The sequence below is a fragment of the Mastacembelus armatus genome, chromosome 18 (assembly GCF_900324485.2).
Source record: "Mastacembelus armatus chromosome 18, fMasArm1.2, whole genome shotgun sequence".
Classification (NCBI taxonomy): domain Eukaryota; kingdom Metazoa; phylum Chordata; class Actinopteri; order Synbranchiformes; family Mastacembelidae; genus Mastacembelus; species Mastacembelus armatus.
The window spans coordinates 597,835-620,255 of NC_046650.1; the positions used below are offsets into that span (position 1 = coordinate 597,835).

At 40.7% G+C, this 22,421-nt stretch overlaps 1 protein-coding gene across 8 annotated transcripts in view; it reads right to left on the reverse strand.

Moving 5' to 3' along the window:
* The window catches only part of mtmr1a (myotubularin related protein 1a), a 43,296-nt gene that overhangs the window by 17,955 nt on the left and 2,920 nt on the right, over positions 1 to 22,421 (reverse strand). For 4 of the 8 annotated variants that reach the window (XM_026327323.2, XM_026327345.2, XM_026327306.1 and 1 more), the window contains 7 exons: positions 14,987 to 15,010; positions 8,203 to 8,271; positions 7,638 to 7,725; positions 7,369 to 7,463; positions 7,084 to 7,191; positions 6,833 to 6,931; positions 5,578 to 5,661 (listed from right to left, as the gene is read on the reverse strand). In XM_026327323.2, the coding sequence (XP_026183108.1) occupies positions 5,578 to 5,661; positions 6,833 to 6,931; positions 7,084 to 7,191; positions 7,369 to 7,463; positions 7,638 to 7,725; positions 8,203 to 8,271; positions 14,987 to 15,010 (567 nt within the window). The remainder of the gene's footprint in view (positions 1 to 5,577; positions 5,662 to 6,832; positions 6,932 to 7,083; positions 7,192 to 7,368; positions 7,464 to 7,637; positions 7,726 to 8,202; positions 8,272 to 14,986; positions 15,011 to 22,421) is intronic. The other 4 variants (XM_026327336.1, XM_026327314.1, XM_026327340.2 and 1 more) reach the window with 2 other exon arrangements.

Sequence of the window (22,421 nt, forward strand, 5' to 3'; positions counted from 1 at the left end):
GGTGCTAGTGTTAGATGGTGGGTTTAATTTAATGCCACTGACTTTGGCGCAGGGGTTTGAAAGTTGGGGGTTCGAATCCCAACCAGGCCATCACCAGTGTGAGCTCTTAGGCAAGGTCAATAACGCTACTGGCCTACCGCATTATTGATAACTGGTAGAAACAGAGGAGTCGCACTGGCTCGGCCATTATCTGGGTGAACAAGGCCTGCGTCAGTTGCTGGGAAACCAGAGCAACCTGATGAGAAGTGGGCTACTGGAACACAACATTCATGGACAAGTGCTGAGAACAGAGAACTATATATATACTGTATATAATAATAATAATAATAATAATAATAATAAATTTTATTTCAAGGCACCTTTCAAAGTCTCAAGGTCACCTTACAGAGAGAAAAAAGAAAGCATTCAGCATAAAATACATATAGTGCATTAAAACAACGATAACAGCAATACATAGAGGGTGTTTATGATGGACAGGGGTGATATGATGTGAGGATGGAGTTCTTGGAGTTATTTTTGACCAGGACATGTCCTTTAACTCACACATAAAACAAATTTCTAGAACTGCATTCTTTCACCTGCGCAACATTTCCAAAATTAGGAACATCCTGTCTCAAAATGATGCAGAAAAACTAGTCCATGCATTTGTTTCCTCAAGGCTAGATTACTGTAACTCATTACTATCTGGATGTCCTAATATCTTAATAAAAAGCCTCCAATTAATCCAGAATGCCGCAGCCAGAGTCCTGACAGGAACTAGCAAGAGAGATCATATTTCTCCTATATTGGCTTCTCTTCATTGGCTCCCTGTAAAATATAGAATAGAATTTAAAATCCTTCTTCTCACATACAAATCCCTTCATAATCAGGCTCCTTCATACCTTAAAGACCTCATAGTACCATATTATCCCAATAGACCACTTCGCTCTCAGAGTGCAGGTCTACTTGTGGTTCCCAGAGTTCTCAAAAGCAGAATGGGAGGCAGACCTTTAGCTATCAAGCTCCTCTCCTGTGGAACCAGCTCTCAGCCTGGGTTCAGGAGGCAGACACTCTCTGTACTTTTAAGGCTAGACTTAAAACCTTCCTCTTTAACAAAGCATATAGTTAGGGCTGGCTTCAGGCAACCCTGAACCATCCCTTAGTTAGTTATGCTGCTATAGGCCTAGACTGCCCGAGGACCATCGGTGCACTGAGCTCCCCTACCCTAACCCCCCCCTCTTTCCCACCTCATGTATATTCCACCATTGAATGTTACTAACCTTGTGCTCTCTCTCTCCCCTAGTTTGTGCTCTCTCCCTCCCTCTCTCTCTCTCCCTCTCTCTCTGTACCTTCTGCAGGTGTCCCTGGTCCTGGAGCTGTTTATCGCTGATGTGCAGTTACTGGCCCCACCAACTTGCAGTGTCTATTTGTTGTTTATTGTTGCTGTTCTTTTCTCTCTGCTCTATCCACTCACCCCAACCGGTCGAGGCAGATGGCCGCCCAAACTGAGCCCGGTTCTGCTGGAGGTTTTTTTCTTCCGTTAAAGGGAGTTTTTTCCTCTCCACTGTCGCCAAGTGCTTGCTCATAAGGGAATTGTTGGGTTTTTAGTTTTAGTTTTTGTAAAGTGCCTTGAGATGATTTGTATTGTGATTTGGCGCTATACAAATAAAATTGAATTGAATTGAATTGGTGATGATTCGGGCAGCAGAGTTCTGGACAAGTTGGAGTTTGTGAAGTGATTTGAGAGGTAGACCAGTGAGGAGTGAGTTACAGTAATCCAAACGAGAGGTGACAAAGGCATTAACGAGTATGGCCGTGCGATCGGTGGTGAGTGAAGAACGGATGCGGTTTATGTTACGAAGATGGGAGTAGGCCGACCGGGTAGTGGTATTGATATGCTGAGTGAAGGAGAGAGTACCGGTCTAGGATGACATCCAGTCTCTTAACCCTCTGGGGTCGACGCACGCGCCGGCGCGTTTTGACGCATCTTTTTCTGATAAGGCCGAAACAAACTTAAATTACTCCATCAATTCTGATCGTACAGATAAAAGAAGTACATCATTCAAATATGTAAAGGGTCTAGTTTTAGTGGTATACCATCATAATAACAACAAAACGTTGTGCTTTTTTTAAGTAAAGAAAGCCGACAGGGTGCGCTCTCGGACTTTTCTGTCTCTGCCATTTCTCTTCACAGACGCGTAAATACAACAACCAGAATCTCAGCGAATACTTGGCTCATAAAAATAAGAATTATATGGCTAGAAAGCTTGAAATATTTTCTTTTGAGTGAAACAATTCAAGTCAAAAACAAATCATCACTTTTGATTTAACCCTCTGGGGTCGACGCACGCGCTGGCACATTTTGACGCATCTTTTCCTGATAAGGCCGAAACAAACTTAAATTACTCCGTCAATTCTGATCGTACAGATAAAAGAAGTATATTATTCAAATCTGCAAAGGGTCTAGTTTTAGTGGTATACCATCATAATAACAACAAAACGTTGTGCTTTTTTTAAATAAAGAAAGCCGACAGGGTGCGCTCTCTGACTTTTCTGTCTCTGCCATTTCTCTTCACAGACGCGTAAATAAAACAACCAGAATCTCAGCGAATACTTGGCTCATAAAAATAAGAATTATATGGCTAGAAAGCTTGAAATGTTTTTTTTTTGAGTGAAACAATTCAAGTCAAAAACAAATCATCACTTTTTATTTAATCCGTATGAACGTAAGGAGAAGTCCGTTTTTTCCTGTCTCACCTCATCACAGGTAATGCAGTCCCGCCTTGTACTCTGTTCACTGTTCACATGTAAATCTCAGGTGAACCAGGTAAATATGTGCACACCCCCGAGAAATGACATAACTCAAATGAGGATCGTTTGGCTCCTCATTGTTTTGTATTGTGCTGCACTAATCCGTAAACCGTAATCCGCAGCACTCTGAAGTAAACACTTTAGCCTACAACATGCAGGTCTCCAAAGTCTTGTGAACCAATGTTCTCTGTTTGTGTTTTATGGTCTTATTTCAGTGAGTAAAAAATTGTAGTTTTTCACTAACCATGCATAACCACTTTTTTCTCAAAAACACAATAATGTATAAACGTGCTGCTCACATATTATTGTAGCCAATTTTGTGCTGATTACAGTGTTATCAGACTTTAGACATTAATATGTTTGCAACTGAAAAAAGCACAAATGTCAGGACATGTCAAAATTTGTCCAGGCCCCCAAAACCCCCTCAGACCCCAGAGGGTTAACTAGGGGGGAGGGGAGGACAGTATTGTTGTCGATTTGAATGGAGAAGGTGCTGGTTTTAGAAAGGGTGGCTCTGGTGCCCACGAGGAGAATTTCAGTTTTATTGGGGTTGAGTTTCAAAAAGTTATGGGTGAACCAGGATTTGATATTATGTAAGCAGCTAAGGAGGGAGGGAGGGGGGAGGGTGGAAGATGGAGCAGCAGAGAGGTAGAGCTGGGTGTTGTCTGCATAACAACGGAAATTGATGTTATGTTGCCTAAAGATATTACCGAGAGGAAGGAGATAAATAATAAAGAGGAGGGGCCCCAGGACAGAGCCCTGAGGCACGCCACAACTGACAGTAGAGGGCTGGGAGTGGAAGTTCTGGAGATGGACGGACTGGGTGCGGTCAAAGAGGTAGGAGGTGAACCATGCGAGGACCGAGCCGGCTATGCCGATGGAAGCAAGGCGATGGAGGAGAATATTGTGCGAGATGGTGTCAAAAGCTGCAGTTAGGTCAAGGAGGATGAGAATGGAGACAAGGCCAGAGTCTGCGGCTACTAGGAGGTCGTTGGTGATTTTGACCAGGGCAATTTCAGTACTGTGAAGTTGGCGGAAACCAGATTGAAAGTGTTCATATAGGCTATTGGCGGAAAGGTGGGTATGGACCTGGTGGTGAACAACTTTTCAAGAATTTTGGAGAGGAACGGGAGATTGGAGATAGGGCAGAAGTTGTTAAGGTCGGCAGGATCGAGACCAGGTTTTTTTAGAATTGGTCTGATGATGGCTGTCTTGAGTGATGGGGGTACGATGCCAGAATTGAGGGAAGTGTGAATAATGTGGGTAAGATGAGGAAGGAGAGAGGGGAGACAGAGCTTGACGAGGTTGGTTGGTAGGGGGTCAAGTTTGCAGGTTGAGGGTTTGGATTTGAGGATCAGGGAAGAGATAACCATGGTGGGTGGAATGATAAAACTCGAGAGCAGGAAAGATACTGGTAGACAGGGTAGGGTACAGTGGAGACAGTTCGCAGTATCACAGATGGGGGGGAAATTGCTGGTGTATATTTTCGATTTTTGATGAGAAGAAATCCAGGAAGTTATTACACAAGGTGGTGGAGAGTGAGGGGAAGAGAGGAGTATCGGGAGGGCCCAATAAATTTTTGACAGTGGAGAAGAGGGAACGCGTGGAGTCAGAGGCGGATACAATAAGAGAGGCATAGAAGTCAGATTTTGTTTGAGTAATGGTTTGCTTGTATTTCAGTATGTGGTTTAGGTATAAGTCCTTGTGGGTGGATAAACCGGTTTTGTGGAAGAGACGTTCAAGGCGACAGGCTTGGGTTTTGAGGACGTGGAGTTCGGGTGTGTAACATGGAGCAGAGTGCGTAAAGGAGACAGGTCTAGTTTTGAGTGGGGCGAAGGTGTCGAGTAGATTACGTAACTCACGGTTGAAATTGGATAACATGTCGGAGAAGGACGGTGTATAATTAGTACATGAAAGGTTATTGAGAGCAGCTGTGAAAGAGGGGAGGTCGATGTTCTTTAAGCTACGGAAGGTGATGGTGCGGGAGAGGTGGGTTTTGAAGAGAGGTAGTTTGGAGTTAAAGCAGACTAGTTTGTTGTCGGAGAAGAAGGTGTCGAAGGTAGAACATGACCGAGCTGTGACGCCAGAGCAGCAGACTAAGTCGAGGGTGTGGCCTAGGGAATGTGTTGGGGAGGTGATGTGTATTGTTGGAGCCCAAAGCTGTCCAGACAGGAAATTAAGTCTTTTGTTGTGATGTTGTTGGGATTGTTGAAGTGGATGTTAAAATCACCAAGAAGAATTATGTTGGCTGACAGAGAGATGAGGTTAGCTAAGACGTCTGACAGTTCGTCCAGGAAGGTCGGGTTAGGTTTAGGTGGGTGGTAGATAGTGCCCAAGAAGGTTGGTGTGTGGCCGTGAATACGTGCTATGAGAGCTTCGAAGGACTGGAAGGTGACAGTGGGGTGGATGGATATTTTGTATTTAAGGTTGAACAATATGGCGAGGCCGCCACCGCGTCTCGAGAGGCGTGGACGGGTGAAATATGTAAAACCAGGAGGAATAGATTGATTAAGTTCAGTGAAATCGTTGGGCTGCTGCCAGGTTTCAGTTAAGCACAGGATGTCGAGATTGTGTTTAAGAATAATGTCAAAGATGAGGGATGCTTTTTGAGAGAGGGAGAGAATGTTAAGTAGCCCAAAATGAGTGTTATGGAAAGGTGTAAAGTCCATGTTTCTGGGGATGTTAGCTAGCACAGAGTGGTTGATCAGGCGTATACCCGATTTTCTCGACCGTAAAGACAACATGTTACTATGTTCATTATGACAACACTGTGCTTTACCAACCTACCTGACGTCTATACTCTGCTACTGGGTCGTACACCTTCCAGCCATCCACAGGAAACTGTTCCTTGTACAGAAACGCAAACAGGGACTGCCAAACAATGTCACAAGATGCATTCAGTTATTACAGAATATATTATCAAACTGATAAATACTAATGTGTTTATGGCTCATGAATTAACATGTAGTGTACAAATGTAATTAAATATATGTAGGTGAAAACAACGTGCTTTACAGAATCTATTCTATAAATACATCTGTATTTACTAGGGCTGCCAATTGATTAAAATATGTAATCGCAACTTAATCGCACATTTTTATCTGTTCTAAATGTACCTTAAATTAATACTTTTCAAATTTTTAAAACTCTAATCAACATGGGTGTGGACAAACATGGATGCTTTATGCAAATGTATGTTTATTATTAGTGAAACTACCCTAAACATACAGCATAAAGAACATAGACATGTTTCAAAGACAGTAGATATGTTTTTCAAAGAACTTGTTCAAGTCTATTAAACACATGGGAAAAAAAAGAACATAGAAAAAACACAAGTTCCCATTATTTCTCTTTCTTTGCACTGAGCAGACAGGCCTGTTTACATTTTCAGATGACAGGGCAGCTCGCTTTTTCTGAACAACATGCCCTGACAATGAAAACAATGGATGTGGCAGGTGTTGCTAAGTATCTGCAGACATTGTTTAGTAAATGAATTTACTGCTCAGAAGACCTTTTTCTTTCTCCATTTCTGTTTGCTGCTGCACTCTTTACTGTCTATGGCTGCATTTTCAATTTCTCCTCCTACGGGTTAGGCCACGGGTCAAACAGGAAAAGCACGTTAATAAAATTAGAGGCGTTAAAATTAGTCTGTGTTAACGCGTTATTAATGTTATTTTGACAGCCCTAGTATTTACATTCACATTACTTCATTCAACATATATTCAAATATAAGTTATTGTAGTTCAAATTAAAATGTTTCATCTTTATACCAGCTGCAACATTAAAGTGATGAACACAATAATACATCAATAATTATAATCCAATAACATGATTGCAATTCTGCAGAATAACTACTTTCACTTTTGGTACTTTAAGTATATTTAGATTTTAGTACTTCTGTACTTTTACTCCAGCACAATTTTAAATGTAGGACTTTTACTCGTGACAGAATATTTTACACTCTAATAGTTTTACTTAAGTCACCATAGTAATACTTCCACCACTGACATTTTGTGCCTTTCTGCAGATCACTGAAACTAACCAGGTTGTGGGAAAGAGGGAAGGCATGTTTGGCCAGAGCGTCCAGCACATCTGGATGAATCTCTTCTGACTTATATGCAAACCTGGGACTCCTCATATCCTGATTGCAAGGAGAAAATCAGAAGCAAAGTTAAAAGTTTTGTAAAGCAAATTCGCAGATAGTATACGAGTTAACGGAAATTAAAGTTCTAAAAATTCTGACCAGTATGCATCAGAAATAGACTCATTCTGGTGTGGATGTATAAGTGGCACCTTGCAGACTAGCTCAAGTCCCTTTGTGTTCTCTCCTTGGTTAGAAACAGTGATGGTCTCCATTCTACTGATTGCTCCCAGGTTCACATCAAGAACAAACGGAGACTCCTGCATAAACACAATGACAGACTGACATTAACACACAAATGCAAAAACATGGCACCAGCTAGTGCACACTTAATTAGATAACTTATAACACACTATCAACAATGACACTTTTGGACTAAAGGTATGATGATACTGGACCACTTTACTAAAGTAAATAAACAATGAAGCTTGCAGTACCGTCTCCATACTGGTGAAATAGAACTTGTAGTCCGTGATGGTCAGAGTCCCACTAACCAGGCCACTGAATGGACAGATATACATCACATCCTTGACTGCATACACACATACACAGAAAAGCAAGTAAGAAAAGTTACTGACTTGTTAGGTTTATTGGAATGTGAATATATACCTTGACTATAAATGAAATAAAATTTCTAGTTTTATAAATAAGTGACACTGTGTCCACCATAATACACTTTTCTCAAATACACACAGCCTGAACATACCTGTAGTCTGTATGGCCTCTCCTGGCAAGAGAGGAACATGGTTCTGGAACATTTTGGCCTGTGCCCCACATCGTAGAGCTGGAAGTTTCTGTACACAACACAAAGCAGTAAATAGGACCACATAACACATGGACCAGCAGACAGGCTAGCATGGCAAACAAAAATTTCTGCACAAAAACAGACGGCAGTAAAAATAAATAAATAAATGAACCATGCCCTTTCAAGGGACAATAACCTGGATGTAACACCACAATAAACACAGACAGACTCAATGGCTGTAGATCCAGCAGATTACCATTTACTGGGAACTATGCATTAAAAACTACTAATTGGATGGGAAGGCTCACAGCTTGTACCTATTTGAAATGTACTGTACAACAGAAAGTTTTTAAAAGTCAGGAGATTCTAATGAATAGCTTCTTTCATTAGGCATGTTTTATATGCTGTCACTCTTTGTGAGTGCAACATTGGGGAAAGCAGAGATAGAAGAGAGGAGGAGCAGAATGAGGCATGTACACCAGACAGCATGTAAACAGGAGAGAGTACAGACAGTGGAAAAACTTGCCAAAGCACCAAAGGACTGCTCAGATTCACTTTGTCCAGGGTAACATATCCTTTCATCCAGTAAATCCTGCTGCAGGAGCGAGCCAACATAAAGTAAGTGAGAGAAAAAGCAAAGGAGCAAGACACAAAAAATAGGCATTATTCTGAATGTTTGACACTGTTACTGAGGAAGCATCATAACCTGCTTCCTGTTGTGCTGAGCTTAGTGTGTCCTAGTAGGGAGTGACAAGATCACAGTTCAAGTTTACATTAATTAGGCTAGTCAGTGAATTGATAATCTCTCTAGTGAAGAAATAAGATGATGTTACTACGGGTTTAACAATATACCGATGTAGATCAATGCACAGATCAAATACCCACCACGTTGATGTCACTGACATAAAGAGAAAACACTGATGTAAACATATTTTTTAAAATGCACTTTTATTTTAACATCTCATGCCACATCTGTATGCATTCACATCAAAAGGTGAGTTCTCTTGAACAAGTACCAGGCAATTTTACCCCTGCTTTGAGGCCTCCTGCATTAATACAAAGAGGAGGCAGCAGTCCCACTTAATATCCCATGGCCTCCTGGCATGTGCCACAGAGCTGGCTGATTTTCCCCCCTCCAATTTTAACCTGACCGTGTGGTTCTCATCTGTTTCATCTCGGACTCTGAGAACATCAGGGACAGGCCTTCTACACGTGCAGTCAAGAATAAACACGGAAAAGCAGCGTTTCAGTTTTATGCAGCTAAAATCTGGAATAGTCTTCCTGATGATGTTAGACAAGCCTCATCTCTGTCCAAGCTAAAAGCTTTTCTTTTTAGCGCAGCATATGACAACTCAAAGTATTTTATCTGCACTAATTCTCCTTTAATTTTATTTAAGTTCATTTTTTACTAGTTGCTGTTTTCACTTAAAAGAAAACATTTCAAGCTTTCTAGCCATATAATTCTTATATTTATGAGCCAAGTATTCAGGAGATTCTGGTTGTTTTATTTACGCGTCTGTGAAGAGAAATGGCAGACAGAAAAGTCCGAGAGCGCACCCTGTCGGCTTTCTTTATTTAAAAAAAGCACAACATTTTGTTGTTATTATGATGGTATACCACTAAAAGTAGACCCTTTACAGATTTGAATGATATATTTCTTTTATCTGTACGATCAGAATTGACGGAGTAATTTAAGTTTGTTTCGGCCTTATCAGGAAAAGATGCGTCAAAATGCGCCAGCGCGTGCGTCGACCCCAGAGGGTTAACCCTCAGGAGTTGACGAATGCGCCGGTGCGTTTTTTGGCATCTTCTGATAACTTAAATCACTCTGTCAGTATTGATCGTACAGATAAGAGCAATATATCATTCAAATCTGAAAAGGGTCTAGTTTTATTTGTATACCCTCATGATAAGAACAAAACGCTGCGCTTTTGTAAAATAAAGAAAGCAGACAGGGTGCGCTTTCTGTCTTCTCTGTCTCTGTCATCTCTCTTCACAGACACGTAAATAAAATAACCTGAATCTCAACAAATACTTGCCTCAAAGAATGAGAAATACATGCACAGGAAGCTTGAAATGTCTTCTTTTATATGAAACAATTCAAGTCAAAAACAAATAATGTATTTTTAAGTGACCTGTATGAAAGTAAGGAGTGGTGCAATTTCTTCTATCTCACCTCATTATAGCTAAGGCGATCCCGCCTCACTGAGGGCATTATTCATATGCAAATAATCTGAGGTGAACTAGGTAATTATGTACACGCTCCTGAGAAATGGCATAAAATGTTAAGCTTCATCAGAGAAACTTGACCAAGCTCAGCCACATTCCTGACTGATATGTTTATTATGCGGGTCTTTGTGCGGGCCTTTGTTTTCGCAGGTAAATCACATGACTATTCATGATCAGACACACTTTCTTTCTTCTTGTCTTTTCTAAAAAAAAAGTGTAAGAAAACTTAAATCAGTGTATTGTTTTCTGTGATGACTTTCACATCATTTTGAAGAAAACACTTTTGGCTACAAGATGCATTTCTCAAAAGTCTTGTGAACCAATGTTCTGTATGTGTTTTATGGCCTTATTTCAGTGACTTAAAAATAGTAGTTTTTCACTAACCATGCATAAACGCTGTTTTCTGAAAAACACAATCACGTATAAACATGCTGCTCATATATTATTGTAGCCCAGTTTGTGCTGATTACAGTGTTATCAGACTTTAGCCATTAATATGTTTACAAGCAACTGAAAATAGCACAAATGTCAGGGCATGCCAAAACTTGTCCAGAGCCCCAAAACACTCTTAGACCCCAGATGGTTAACTTGTCCAGGGCCCCAAAACACCCTAAGACCCCAGAGCGTTAATAGTATTTCCTTAAAAATCCTCTTTTGTCAGATCATTCTTTAATAACTTTTGAATTTAAGATAATGGATCATGCAGCGTTTGGAAGAAAATTCCACTACAGCAGATCTTTATCTGACAACGCTGTTAATAAATTTAAGAAAATCATTCCATCTTTATTTAGATCTAGGCCATGTGCCAACACAGTGGAGGGCAGCTGCTTCAATTCTACTCCCTACCAAGTTGATTATGTTGTTGAGAGTGCTGTAGCCTCACTGCATGAAACGCTTGATACTGTGACCCCTCTGAAAAATAAGTTAGTGAATCAGAGATTAGCTCCATGGTACAGTTCACATATCCATACCTCAAAGCAGGCAGGTAACCCTGAACCACCAACCTTAGTTATGCTGCTATAGGCCTAGACTGCCTGAGGATTCTCCATTGGTGGACTAAGCTCCCCTACCCTACGGTACCCTAACCCTCCCTTCCCATCTCCTCCTCCCCCCTTACATATACAGTGGGTACGGAAAGTATTCAGACCCCTTTAAATTTTTCACTCCTTGTGTCATTGCAGCCATTTGCCAAAATCAAAAAAGTTCATTTTATTTCTCATTAATGTACACTCAGCACCCCATCTTGACAGAAAAAAACAGAAATGTAGAAATTTTTGCAAATTTATTAAAAAAGAAAAACTGAAATATCACATGGTCATAAGTATTCAGACCCTGTGCTCAGTATTTAGTAGAAGCACCCTTTTGAGCTAGTACAGCCATGAGTCTTCTTGGAAATGATGCAACAAGTTTTTCACACCTGGATTTGGGGATCCTCTGCCATTCTTCCTTGCAGATCCTCTCCAGTTCTGTCAGGTTGGATGGTGAACGTTGGTGGACAGCCATTTTCAGGTCTCTCCAGAGATGCTCAATTGGGTTTAGGTCAGGGCTCTGGCTGGGCCAGTCAAGAACGGTCACGGAGTTGTTCTGAAGCCACTCCTTTGTTATTTTAGCTGTGTGCTTAGGGTTGTTCTCCTGTTGAAAGGTGAACCTTCGGCCCAGTCTGAGGTCCTGAGCACTCTGGAAGAGGTTTTCTTCCAGGATATCTCTGTACTTGGCCGCATTCATCTTTCCTTCAATTGCAACCAGTCGTCCTGTCCCTGCAGCTGAAAAACACCCCCCACAACATGATGCTCCCACCACCATGTTTCACTGTAGGGATTGTATTGGGCAAGTGATGAGCAGTGCCTGGTTTTCTCTACACATACCGCTTAGAATTAATGCCAAAAAGTTCAATCTTGGTCTCATCAGACCAGAGAATCTTATTTCTCATAGTCTGCGAGTCCTTCATGTGTTTTTGGCAAACTCTATGCGGGCTTTCATGTGTCTTGCACTGAGGAGAGGCTTCCGTCAGGCCACTCTGCCATAAAGCCCCGACTGGTGGAGGGCTGCAGTGATAGTTGACTTTGTGGAACTTTCTCCCATCTCCCTACTGCATCTCTGGAACTCAGCCACAGTGATCTTTGGGTTCTTCTTTACCTCTCTCACCAAGGCTCTTCTCCCACGATTGCTCAGTTTGGCGGACGGCCAGGTCTACGAAGAGTTCTGGTCGTCCCAAACTTTTTCCATTTGAGGATTATGGAGGCCACTGTGCTCTCAGGAACCTTGAGTGTTGCAGAAATTCTTTTGTAACCTTGGCCAGATCTGTGCCTTGCCACAATTCTGTCTCTGAGCTGCTTGGGCAGTTCCTTCAACCTCATGATTCTCATTTGCTCTGACATGCACTGTGAGCTGTAAAGTCTTATATAGACAGGTGTGTGCCTTTCCTAATCAAGTCCAGTCAGTTTAATTAAACACAGCTGGACTCCAATGAAGGAGCAGAACCATCTCAAGGAGGATCAGAAGAAATGGACAGCATGTGAGTTAAATATGAGTGTCACTGCAAAGGGTCTGAATACTTATAACCATGTGATATTTCAGTTTTTCTTTTTTAATAAATTTGCAAAAATTTCTACATTTCTTTTTTTTCTGTCAAGATGGGGTGCTGAGTGTACATTAATGAGAAATAAAATGAACTTTTTTGATTTTGGCAAATGGCTGCAATGACACAAAGAGTGAAAAATTTAAAGGGGTCTGAATACTTTCCTGTGTTTCCATTCATTGGTGGAATATACAGTGGTACCCACTGTATATTCCACCAATGAATGTCACTAACTTTGTGCTCTCTCTCTCCCCTAGTTTGGGCTCTCTCCCTCTCTCTCTGTACTTTCTGCTGGTGTCCCTGGGTCCTGGAGCTGTATATTGCTAATGTGCAGATACTGGCCCCACAACCCTGCAGTGTCTATTTGTTATTTATTGTTGCTATTCGTTTCTTTCTCCTCTATCCACTCATCCGTGCCTTGAGCTGATTGAATTGGGATTTGGCGCTATACAAATATTTCATTAAATTGAATTGAAAATAAGAACAATCTCAGGTTTCTTTTCAGTACTGTAGCGAGGCTCAGGGGTGGAAAGTAACAAATTACATTTACTCACGTGTCTGTAACTGAGTAGGTTATTTAAATAGATTTTAAAATATGTAATTTTACTTTTACGTCAATATATTTTTATGTGTTTTATGTATTTTTTGTGTATTGTACTTCGGTAAATTTCAAATCACATTACTGAGTAAAAAAAGAAATAATAAAAAATGCCGAACTGAAAACTACTGTAGTGTTTCCGGAGAATATTTATCAGTGGCGCTAAATTCACACAGATGGAGTGGATCAGCTGATTTGACTGTTTTACTATTGAATCGGCATTTTCAGCGCACATCAGTCCTATTTATATAGGTCAGTAGGAGCCTACTACACCTACTCGAGACAATGCGAGTCAATGTTGTTTTCAAGTTTATTTCCTAAACCAAACCCATCCATCCATTTTCTATACCCGCTTATTCCTTAAACAGGGTCAGGCTCTGGGGTCTATCTGCTGGAGACTATCTCAGCTCTCTTTCGGGTGGAAGGCAGGGGTACACCCTAGAGAGGTCACCTGTCCATCACAGGGCCACATATAGACACACAAAGACAAACAACCACACACACTCACACTCACTCCTATGGGCAATTTTAGAGTCACCAATCAACCTAACGTACATGTTTTTGGACTGTGGGAGAAAACCGGAGTAAACCCACGCAAGCACGGGAAGAACATGCAAACTCCACACAGAAATGCTGGGTTGCGAACCCAGGACCTTCTTGCTCTGAGGCAACAGTGCTATCCACTCAGCCACCATGCTGCCCCTAAACCAAACCAAGATGTTTTATTTCCTAAACCTAACCAAGATGTTTTAATTCTTAAAACTAACCAAGACATTTTTACCTTCTGCAGGTGTCCCTGGTCCTGGAACTGTATATTGCTGATGTGCAGTTACTGGTCCCACCAACCTGCAGTGTCTATTTGTTGTTTATTGTTGCTGTTCTTTTCTCTCTGCTCTATCCACTCACCCCAACCGGTCGAGGCAGATGGCCGCCCAAACTGAGCCCGGTTCTGCTGGAGGTTTTTTTTTCTTCCGTTAAAGGGAGTTTTTTCCTCTCCACTGTCGCCAAGTGCTTGCTCATATGGTTTATGTTTTCTTTTTGTAAAATGCCTTGAGATGATTGCATTGTGATTTGACGCTATACAAATACAATGAATTGAATTCCTTCTTAGGTTAATGTAAACTCAAATTATGTTTGTGTGTGTTGACATTTAAACAGCTCTTAAATTTTATTACATTAAAAAAGGCACTTGTTTATTACAATTTCACACTGGAAGGAAAAGTGAGTGGCACATTAACCCAAATGAAGCGACATGCTTTCAGCCATACACTTGAACATTGCTAGACATTATACTCTTGAGTTGCATGCAAAAATGCAATTGTCCAAAGAACACAGACCAGACATTACCCGGACTGTTCCTGGGACACTCCCAGTAAAAAGTGTGGGTGCTGTGAGTGTGTGAGCCAACGGCAGAGCAGATCATCAGGAGCACTAGGACATTTCCCAGTGGCCCATTAGACATGCAGTGAACAATCAACTTGACCAGAAATAATAGAGCAACAGGATAAGCTTTCATCAACGACCTTCACTCTCGCTATATGCAACCATAGTATATAATACCCAACAAAACCTCTGTGAATTAAAAATGACATTGTAAGAGTATAGATTAAAAAGCCAAAAGAAAAACAGAAGGAAACAAAAAGAGAAAGGTACCACTGCAATGGAAAAATGAAAACTAACTGGTCTGTGTACTGAAGAAGTACTGATGATCTGAGTCATTTTCACAAACCTCAACCACACAATTCACTTCCTGTACAACACCCTAATATAATATTAAAGTTTTATAATATGAATCATTTAACTGTGACAAATATACAAAAACATTAAAGAGACAGGAAGTGGGTAAATACTTTTACAGCACTGTACACAGTTCATTAGGCAAGCTGATATGACTACAGATCTTACCCTTGGATTCATCTTCTTGGGCACCTAGGGGTAAACACACCAAGTACACACACACACACACACACACACACACACACACACACACCCACACACACACACACACACACACACACACACAAAATACTGTACATGAAATGGAGTCCACTATGTTCATTTTCTGATATCAAAATGAAGGTTGTTTTACAGTACTTTTGTGGGTTTACATCTTTCATTGAAACTGATAAGATCAAATAGTACAAGGTACTATTTGTACTTTAGAGGTACAAAAATACAAGGTACTTATTTGGCGACAGAATATAAACATGAACCAATGCAATAAAAGAAATGCATTACAAGTTCAAAAACAATGCTGACTCAAACATACAAGCACATACAACAGCTAAAGCCTGCTACAATACACACTGATCAGTCACAACATTACAACTGTAATGTATGTCCCCCTGATGCTGCCAAAACAGCCCTGACAAAAATCAAGAGCTCAGAAGAACTTTTGGTGGGTACTAACCACTATTTTAGGTATGTTCTGACTTACGCACGCCCATTTTTCTTGTTTCCAATGGGGACTTAGGTTAGGGATTTGAAACCATCTGAAACAATGATTTGAAATCTGTTCAAACTACTTAAGGGCAGAAACACTGATATACTTCTGAATACTTGTAATTCAGGCACTATCAAATAAACGCACAATATAGCCCAAACAATGCTTTCTATATTCTTCTACCTGATCGGAAGCTTATTGGTCATTAACCTAAGCCTCATCCTTTGCTTTACACCAGCTGATTATGTTGTTGACAGTGCTGTAGCCTCACTGCGTGAAACTCTTGATACTGTGGCCCCTCTGAAAAAGAAGTTAGTGAATCAGAGGAGATTAGCTCCTTGGTACAGTTCACATATCCATACCTTAAAACACACATCACGAAGGAATTTTAGAAGAATTTTATCTAGCCTGGAAAAACAGTCTATTAACATATAAAAAAAAGCTCTCTGTAAAGCCGGAACTGCATACTATTCATCACTAACAGAGGAAAATAAGAACAATCCCAGGTTTCTTTTCAACACTGTAGCCAGGCTGACAAAAAGTCAGAGCTCTGTTGAGCCCAGTGTTCCCTTCCCGGTCTTGGCTAATTATAGACCAATATCCAACCCACCATTTATGTCTAAAATCCTTGAAAAAGCTGTTGCTAAGCAGCTATCAGACCACTTACACAGAAATGAACTATTTGAAGATTTTCAATCAGAATTTAGAGCACATCATAGTGCAGAAACAGCACTGTTAAAAGTTACCAACGATCTTCTCTTAGCCTTAGATAATGAACTCATCTCTGTACTTGTCCTACTAGACCTTAGTGCTAGATTTGACACTATTGACCACAGCATCTTATTACAGATACTGGAGCATGTGACTTATCAATGAAATAGCGTTAAAACGATTCCAATCTTATTTATCGGACAGATTCCAATTTGTTCACATTCATGATGAATCTTCCACGCACACAAAAGTTAGTTATGGAGTTCCACAAGGTTCTGTGCTAGGACAGAATCTGTTCACCTTATAAATGCTTCCTTTAGGCAATGTTATTAGGAAGCAAGTTATTAATTACCACTGCTATGCAGATGACACTCAGCTGTACCTATCTATGAAGTAGGGCTGCCTGATTGCAGAAAAAAAAAAAAATCATGATTGATTTTGATGATGATTTTTAAATGCCAGCAGAAACCACATATGCGACTTATTTCGCTGACAGAGTTCAGGCTTCCGGAGAGGCGAACGTGCGTATGCGTGTCATTAAGAACGCAGGCCAAATAACCGTAACTTTAAAAAGAGATAGCCCCAGAGTTTCCAGGTAAGTGAATCACTTCCTCCCCCAAGCATGTCGTGTTGTGTGTGTTGTATAGTTCGTCTACAGATTAGCAACAGACTAGCTATAGTCTAACACACCTAAAAACCAACTAAACTCTCTAAACAATTCATTAACTGCTACATTCCGATACTAGTCAAGCACCTTTCTATTTTGACCGGTATTTATTGCTATTTCCTGACTTAGCGCTCGTTATCCTACCAGTTAGCTTAGCTAGCCAGTAACATGGCTTCTCCCTCTCTCTCGCGTTCCTGCTCGGTGTGCCACGTTTAGTTATTCCTCTGCCTCCTTTAGCGATAATGATACCTGTAATAAGTGTAAGGTTCTGTCAGCCTTGGAGGCGAGGATCACTGATTTGGAAGTGCGGCTCCGCACCTTCGAACAAAAGCCAGCTAGCCTAGCCCCGTTAGCTGGTGTGGAGCCACCGAGCTCAGGGTCTGTTAGCGGTCCAAGGGCAGCTCCGGAGCAGCTCCGAGAATTAGCCTTGGTTACGGTCCGACGGAAACGTACTTCTAAGCAGAAGCCCACGGCTCATCACCTGCCTGTTCACGTTTCTAATTGATTTTCCCCGCTCAACGACACACCTGCCGAAAAACCGACTCTGATAATTGGCGATTCCATAGTCAGGAACGTGAAAATAGAGAAGCCAGCGACCATAGTCAAATGTTTCCTGGGGCCAGAGCGGGCGACATCGAGTCAAATTTGAAGCTGCTGGCTAAGGTTAATCGTAAATATATAAAAAAATTTGTTATTCACGTCGGCAGCAATGACACCCGATTACACCAATCGGAGGTCACTAAAATTAATGTTGAGTCGGTGTGTAACTTTGCTAAATTAATGTCGGATTAATTAATGTAGTTTTCTCTGGACCCCTCCCAATCTGACCAGCGACGACATGTTTAGCCGCATGTCTGGCTGTCTAGGTGGTGTCCAGCAAACGATGTGGGCTTCATAGACAATTGGGCCACTTTCTGGGGAAAACCCGGTCTGGTAGCGAGAGACGGCATCCATCCCACTTTGAATGGTGCAGCTCTCATCTCTAGAAATTTGGCCGAGTTTATTAGCCAACCTAAAGCCTGACAATCCAGAGTGGGGACCGGGATGCAGAGATTCAGTCTAAAACGCCTCTCTGCAGTTTCCTTAGAGCCGCCGCCCCCCTCAAACCACATAGAGACATATAAATCAAATAAATCAGAAGTTAACAGAAGAGGAGTTATTCATAAAAACTTAAAAATTAAGACCACTCCTCTAATTGAACAGAAAAACAAAACTGTCAAATGTGGATTATTAAATATCAGGTCTCTTTCATCTAAATCTCTGTTAGTAAATGACTTGATAACTGATCACCAAATTGACCTACTTTATCTTACTGAAACCTGGTTACAGCAGGATGAATATGTCAGTCTGAATAAATCAACCCCCCTCAGCCATAAAAATTGTTATGTTCCTCGAAGCACAGGTCGAGGTGGAGGAGTAGCTGCAATCTTCCACTCAAACTTATTATTAAACTTTAATTCTCAGAACAATTATAACTCATTTGAGAGCCTCACTCTTAAGTCTCTCACATCCAAACTGGAAAACACAAAAACCAGTTCTACTTGTCATTGTGTACCGTCCAACTGTCCCTTACTCAGAGTTTTTAACTGAATTCCCTGACTTCATGTCTGATTTAGTGCTTAGTTCATTATAGTGGGAGATTTTAACATTCATGTAGATGTTGAAAATAACAGCCTCAGCATTGCATTTAATTCTATATTAGATTCAATTGGTTTCACTCAAAATGTTAATAAATCCACCCACTGTTTTAATCACACCCTTAATCTTGTTCTGACCTATGGCGTCGAAATTGAACATCTAATAGTTTTTCCCCAAAATCCTGTTTTGTCAGATCATTCTTTAATAACTTTTGAATTTAAGATGATGGATCATGCAGCGTTTGGAAGAAAATTCCACTACAGCAGATGTTTATCTGACAACGCTGTTAATAAATTTAAGAAAATGATTCCATCTTTATTTACATCTATGCCAAGTATAAACATAGTAGAGGGCAGCTGCTTCAATCCCACTCTCTACCAAATTGATCATATTGTTGACAGTGATGTAGCCTCACTGCGTGAAACGCTTGATACTGTGGCCCCTCTGAAAAAGAAGTTAGTGAATCAGAGGAGATTAGTCCCATGGTATAATTTACATATTCGTACCTTAACCCTCTGGGGTCTGAGGGGGTTTTTGGGGCCTGGACAAATTTTGACATGTCCTGACATTTGTGCTTTTTTCAGTGTTTTTTAAACATATTATTGTCTAAAGTCTAATAACACTGTAATCAGCACAAAATTGGCTACAATAATATGTGAGCTTCAAGTTTATACATTATTGTGTTTTTGAGAAAAAAGTGTTTATGCATGGTCAGTGCAAAACTACAATTTTTTACTCACTGAAATAAGACCATAAAACACAAACAGAACATTGGTTCACAAGACCTTGGAGACCAGCATGTTGTAGGCTAAAGTGTTTACTTCAGAGTACTGTGAATGTCATCTTGTTCACACATTCACAGTAAACAATACACTGATTTAAATTTTCTAAGACACTTTTTGTCCAGAAAGGCCATATGCAAGAGGGTGTGTCTGAGGATGAATAGTCATGTGATTTACCTGAGAACACAAAAGACGCACTGAACGTCCAGACAAAGGCGCGCATAATGAGCCTTTCAGTCAATGTAGATGGGACGGATTAGTGCTGTACAATACAACACAATGAGGAGCAAACGATCCTCATTTGAGTTAAAATCAGTGTTTTTACTCTGAGGACAAGCTAAACTATTTGTCTCTGTGTGGAATGTAAGGAGCGCCGCTTCACGTGCGTAACGCGCCATCATCCAAACGCGCTGAAAAAGTGAGTAAATTCTATGATGAAGTTTGATATTTTGTGTCATTTCTCGGGGGCGTGCACATATTTACCTGGTTCACCTGAGATTATTTACATGTGAACAGTGGACAGTGTACAAGGCGGGACCGCATTACCTGTAATGAGGTGAGACAGGAAAAAACGGACTTCTCCTTACGTTCATACGGATTAAATAAAAAGTGATGATTTGTTTTTGACTTGAATTGTTTCACTCAAAAGAAAACATTTCAAGCTTTCTAGCCATATAATTCTTATTTTTATGAGCCAAGTATTCGCTGAGATTCTGGTTGTTTTATTTACGCGTCTGTGAAGAGAAATGGCAGAGACAGAAAAGTCAGAGAGCGCACCCTGTCGGCTTTCTTTATTTAAAAAAAGCACAACGTTTTGTTGTTATTATGATGGTATACCACTAAAACTAGACCCTTTACAGATTTGAATGATATACTTCTTTTATCTGTACGATCAGAATTGACGGAGTAATTTCAGTTTGTTTCGGCCTTATCAGAAAAAGATGCGTCAAAACGCGCCGGCGCGACACACCCTCTTGCATATGGCCTTTCTGGACAAAAAGTGTCTTAGAAAATTTAAATCAGTGTATTGTTTACTGTGAATGTGTGAACAAGATGACATTCACAGCACTCTGAAGTAAACACTTTAGCCTACAACATGCTGGTCTCCAAAGTCTTGTGAATCAATGTTCTGTTTGTGTTTTATGGTCTTATTTCAGTGAGTAAAAAATTGTAGTTTTGCACTAACCATGCATAACCACTTTTTTCTCAAAAACACAATACTGTATAAACTTGCTGCTCACATATTATTGTAGCCAATTTTGTGCTGAATACAGTGTTATCAGACTTTAGACAATATGTTTAAAAAACACTGAAAAAAGCACAAATGTCAGGACATGTCAAAATTTGTCCAGGCCCCAAAAACCCCCCAGGACCCCAGAGGGTTAAACCTGTTAACACAAACCAGTTAACCAGACTTCAAGCCTGTCTAACTGACATAAAGGCCTGGATGACCAGTAGCTTTTTACTTTTAAACTCAGAAAACCGAAGTCATTGTATTTGGGCCAAAAAATCTCAGAAATAACTTTTCTAAAATTATAGCTACTTTAGATGGCCTCCAGCACTACTGTGAAAAACCTTGGAGTTATTTTTGACCAAGACATGTCCTTTAACTCACATATAACAAATTTCTAGAACTGCATTCTTTCACCTGCGCAACATTGCCAAAATTAGGAACATCCTGTCTCAAAATGATGCAGAAAAACTAGTCCATGCATTTGTTACCTCAAGGCTACATTACTGTAACTCATTATCTGGATGTCCCAATATCTCCATAAAAATCCTCCAGTTAATCCAGAATGCCGCAGCCAGAGTCCTGACAGGAACTAGCAAGAGAGATCATATTTCTCCTGTATCTCTTCATTGGCTCCCTGTAAAATACTGAATAGACTTTAAAATCCTTCTTCTCACATAGTCTTTAGTTATCAAGCTCCTCTCCTGTGGAACCAGCTCCCAGACTGAATTTAGGAGGCAGACACTCTCTGTACTTTTAAGGCTAGACTTAAAACCTTCCTCTTTGACAAAGCATATACTTAGGGCTGGCTTCAGGCAACCCTGAACCATCCCTTAGTTATGCTGCTATAGGTCTAGACTGCCCGAGGACCATCGGTGCACTGAGCTCCCCTACCCTAACCCCCCCCCCTAAACTCAGAGAAAACAGAAGTTATTGTATTTGGGCCTAAAAAGCTCAGGAACAGCTTTTCTAACAATATAACTACTTTTGATAGCATAGCATAGATGGCATAACTTTGTGCTATCTCCCTCTCTCTCTGTCCGCTCTGTCCCTGTATGTTCTGCAGGTGTCCCTGGTCCTGGAGCTGTATATTGCTGATGTGCAGTTACTGGCCCCACCAACCTGTAGTGTCTATTTGTTGTTCATTGTTTCTGATGTTTTCTTTCTCCTCTAGCCACTCACCCCAAACTGTCGAGGCAGTGGCCGCCCAAACTGAGCCCGGTTGTGTTGGAGGTTTCTTCCATTAAAGGGTGTTTTTCATCTCCATTGTCGCCAAGTGCTTGCTCATAAGGGATTTGCTGGGTTTTTTTGTTTTTTGTAAAGTGCCTTGAGATGATTGCATTGTGATTTGGTGCTATACAAATAAATTAAAATTGAATTGAATTGAATTGAACTGAACTGAACTGAACTGATACACAGGTTGTAAAGAGAGAGAACAAGTTCTAGCACAACACCTCTTAAATGTCTGCACTGAACCATCCAGAATAGGCAGTTGTAATGCCTGCAATGTGAGCATTTCACTAGGTGGTGGTAACAGAGCTAAATTCAATACTACCAAGTTGATATAACACCTAGATCTACAGAATCTACAGAGGTGGTCCTTAACTCTAAAGCTGACCCTAAGTGTTGCCCTAATTCAATGTTTTATGTAACAAAAATATAACCCAGTATGTAAGATTCTAGCCTTTTTGCATACACTCTGGTCATTTTAACTGTGACTTAATGACCATTCAACCGGCTAGCGTAACAAAATAACTATCAAACCTATACCTTGGACATTCTGCAAAGCTCATTCATTCTAATATGCAGAGTTGAAGAACTGTGGGACTTTCACTACTTTAGCTCCTCAAAGGGGGACTGTGCTGAAG